General features: G+C 43.8%; 1 protein-coding gene across 2 annotated transcripts in view; it reads left to right on the top strand.

Moving 5' to 3' along the window:
- Positions 1 to 3,363, top strand: part of LOC128882039 (uncharacterized) — a 27,993-nt gene extending 24,630 nt beyond the window's left edge. The window contains exons 11-13 of one of the 2 annotated variants that reach the window (XM_054133599.1): positions 245 to 488; positions 590 to 727; positions 1,421 to 3,363. In XM_054133599.1, the coding sequence (XP_053989574.1) occupies positions 245 to 488; positions 590 to 727; positions 1,421 to 1,881 (843 nt within the window). In that variant the 3' untranslated portion in view covers positions 1,882 to 3,363. Of the gene's footprint in view, positions 1 to 244; positions 489 to 553; positions 728 to 1,420 lie in introns of those variants that run through there. The other variant, XM_054133600.1, reaches the window with a different exon arrangement.
- The last annotated feature ends 6 nt before the right edge of the window (positions 3,364 to 3,369 follow it).

Consider the following 3,369-nt stretch of genomic DNA (forward strand, 5'->3'; position numbering starts at 1 on the left):
CTTGGAGGATTCGAAAGGCAAAGTCCAGTCTTCGACAAGGACTTGGGCACTTGTAGACAATTATAAGTAGTTGTGTTACGCTAGCAATAAATACAACTAAATTTTGACTTGAACCAAGCAACAAAAGTTTCTTTCGACAGTATATAAGATGTTTGATTAAAATTCATTCGAGTTTCTTATTGATGGCAAATCTGTGACACCTATCAGTATCCATCCGATGGACTCACAAGTGTACTTGTTACAGCTATCCATATCTGAGTACCGTAAGCGCAAGCAACAATCATCAGGCACACCTCCAGAACCAGAGCCATCGAATGATGCCTCAACAACAGACAAAGGTGCAGCAAGAGGCAGATCGAACAGCGCCAGCAGTGGCACATCTTCCCTGAGCTCCGACGAGGAAACCTCTAAAATCTCCCTTTCCCTGGACCTACCTGGTCTCAACGCGCTACCGATCTTCACCAACGCGGAAAACGATGAGAAAAAAGGTAACGATCGCCATCCAACGTCGTGTTTCACCGAGCCACAAATTTATGAACTTGAATACACATAGTTGGGATGATCTGACCACATCGTTTCACGCATTCAGGTGGTGAAGAAGGCACGATCGGGTGGTCTGCTGCGCCGACCTTGGTCGAACGTCAACGGGAGAACCTCACGGAGAGATTGAAACGAGAATTCGGATTGTTTCTCAGCGACGACGAGGAGGAAAGAGCACGCAAACACGGTAAGAGGATCGTTCTACTTTCCAGTTACCCTTGTTCATTAATACCCTTTATACATACCTTTGCAAATGTGTTTACAAAAATTCTCGAGTGTATCTCTCATACAACAATTTTAGATCGTTATCAAGATCAACAGAGGAATTTTTAAAAAAAAACTCCTTCTACCATTTTTATAAAATTGATTTTCCACTTTAAAGAGAAACTTTTTCTATGTTTTCTGTAGGGTTCTGTAAGATCAAGGAAAGAGAGTTTCAAATCAGCATGTTTAATATTAAGGGAGAAAATGAAACAGAGAAATAATAAAACTTCTGTAAGATCAAGGAAAGAAAGTTTCAAATCAGCATGTTTATTATTAAGGGAGAAAATGAAACAGAGAAATAATAAAACTTCTGTAAGATCAAGGAAAGAAAGTTTCAAATCAGCATGTTTAATATCAAGGGAGAGAATGAAACAGAGAAATAATAAAACTTCTGTAAGATCAAGGAAAGAAAGTTTCGAATCAGCATGTTTAATATTAAGGGAGAAGATGAATCAGAGAAATATCGAAATTACACTAAGGCCCACTTTTTTGTATGTTATTGCATACTGTGTACATCTCGTGACCTTGTAGACATACGGATTTCCTACAAACGCACAAAGATCCACGAGTCTGTTAATTAGATTCATTCCAATTAATATATTGTAAACAATTCCAGGTCTGACAGCAGAGGCGATCCTGAAGGCACGGAAGACGACGTCACCGCCGCAGCCGTCGGTCTCCAGCACGCCGCCGAGCTACCCTCTTCCTCAGCTACCTCCCCAGCCCTACATCCCTCCCCCCGGCTCCGCGTCCATCCACTATCCCCAGTTCCAAGCGAAGCCGTGCCCGGTTCAGTATCCGACGTTCACGGTCCCCCAGAACGCCCAGCAGCCGATCTACGCGAACGCCACGGCGCCCGCGTCGTCCACCGCGAAGCAAACGCAGCAGTTCATGGTGCCCCAGGCGTCGCAAGCACCGCCAGGATCGAATCCGTACCCGCCTCAGTTCATTCCGCCGTCCGCCGCCGCGCTGCCGGCCTCCAAGTTCTCCTCGTCAACGCCGCCGCCGTCGGGGAGCCAGACGTACCCCGGCCAATCGCAGAAGCCGTTTTACAATCACCCGGCGTCTAGGTCTTAACCCGCATAAAAGATAGCGCCGTTGAAATGAATTCCTAGCCGTCGGCTAGCGACCTTTGATTCCATTAGATTAAATTTTTTATGTTTCCCTCCGGTGGGAGGAAGGGGAAGTTCGAACGGAACGACGACGAGCGAAAGAGAAGGAATTATCGCGGTCTCTTCCGGACGCGGAAGAGGCCGCGAACGATCCCCAGGTGCTAACCGTTCGCTTGTAGAAACGTTGCGCTACACGAGACGCTCTCGACGGAATTCGCGTGGCCTAAACGTGATAGTTAAGTATATTGAGGGGACGAACTAGGGTTCGCGCATTTTAGGTGACACGTCCGAGCGTTCGCGAGGAACTGTATCGAGCCGTACACTCTTCGTTTAGGCGAAAACGGTGCCCTAACGATGTTTATACGTAGCGTTAGTCCAATTTTTGATGGAGAATGTAACTGAAAGGAGGAAGGAGAATCCATCCAAGCCGTGATCGTGATACTCCTCGACTTGGGTATATATATATATATATATATATATACAGATACAGACATACAACACGTATTATCCATACATGCATATTTTTCTGTAAATATCATTTGCTTATATGCGTAATATAACGATACGGAACTATTATATTTAATCTTAGTTAAGAATCAGCGATTGGACGGAGGAAAGAGACACGCTGCGCGTTCCGGGTTCGATTTAATAACGTTCTTTTCAACTTTCGTTCAAGAACACCTCTTCGAGGTGTAGACGTAGACTCAAGTAGACTCGCGCAGCGAGTCTGGCTCCTTCCGGACGCAACGAAAATTTGCTTTTTTCGATTCCATCGCGATGGTGATCGTCGATTCCATGGAAGAGCACACAGGCCTGTTTAGGGTAAATTGTACAGCGCGAAAAGTCTTCTTCCTAGGCCCTAGACTGATTGTTCCCGCAAATTTATAAGTCTGACGCCTTCTTCGAGCCTTTTTTTCTCTCTCGTCGTTTCGATTTTTCCGCCTCGTTTTTCGTTAACCTTGTTTCCTTGATCGATACAAGGTGGATCCTATCTAAGATCAGAGTTCCCGCTGTTAAAGGACAGACCTCGAGTCACCTCGACAGAGCTAGTCAGACCTTGAGCTTTGAGATCGAAGATTCGAATCGATAACAGCGACTGCATTTTGGACTTTTGGTCTGGATTCATCGTGTCGAACATTCGTTTTACTAGTACGAAACTGCGTTAAGGGAGAATAAAAAAACAAAACTCGTATACAACTATATGCACAGTGGGTGTAGAGAGTATTCACACCAATCAATTTCCAAAAAAAAAAAAAACTATGGAAAATTGTAATTCATTAACTTATTTTTGTATAAACAATGACATTCTACATTCTTGACATTCTTGGAAATCTGTAGAATAGATAGAGTACCAAACAATAATAGCTATTTATGTAAGTTGTGAAATTAACAAGAAAAAAGGAATCAATCGATAGAAATATTGAAGCAATAAGTATTCGCACAACTGTTTAAT

This window comes from Hylaeus volcanicus, chromosome 9 (assembly GCF_026283585.1).
Source record: "Hylaeus volcanicus isolate JK05 chromosome 9, UHH_iyHylVolc1.0_haploid, whole genome shotgun sequence".
Taxonomy (NCBI): Eukaryota; Metazoa; Arthropoda; class Insecta; order Hymenoptera; family Colletidae; genus Hylaeus; species Hylaeus volcanicus.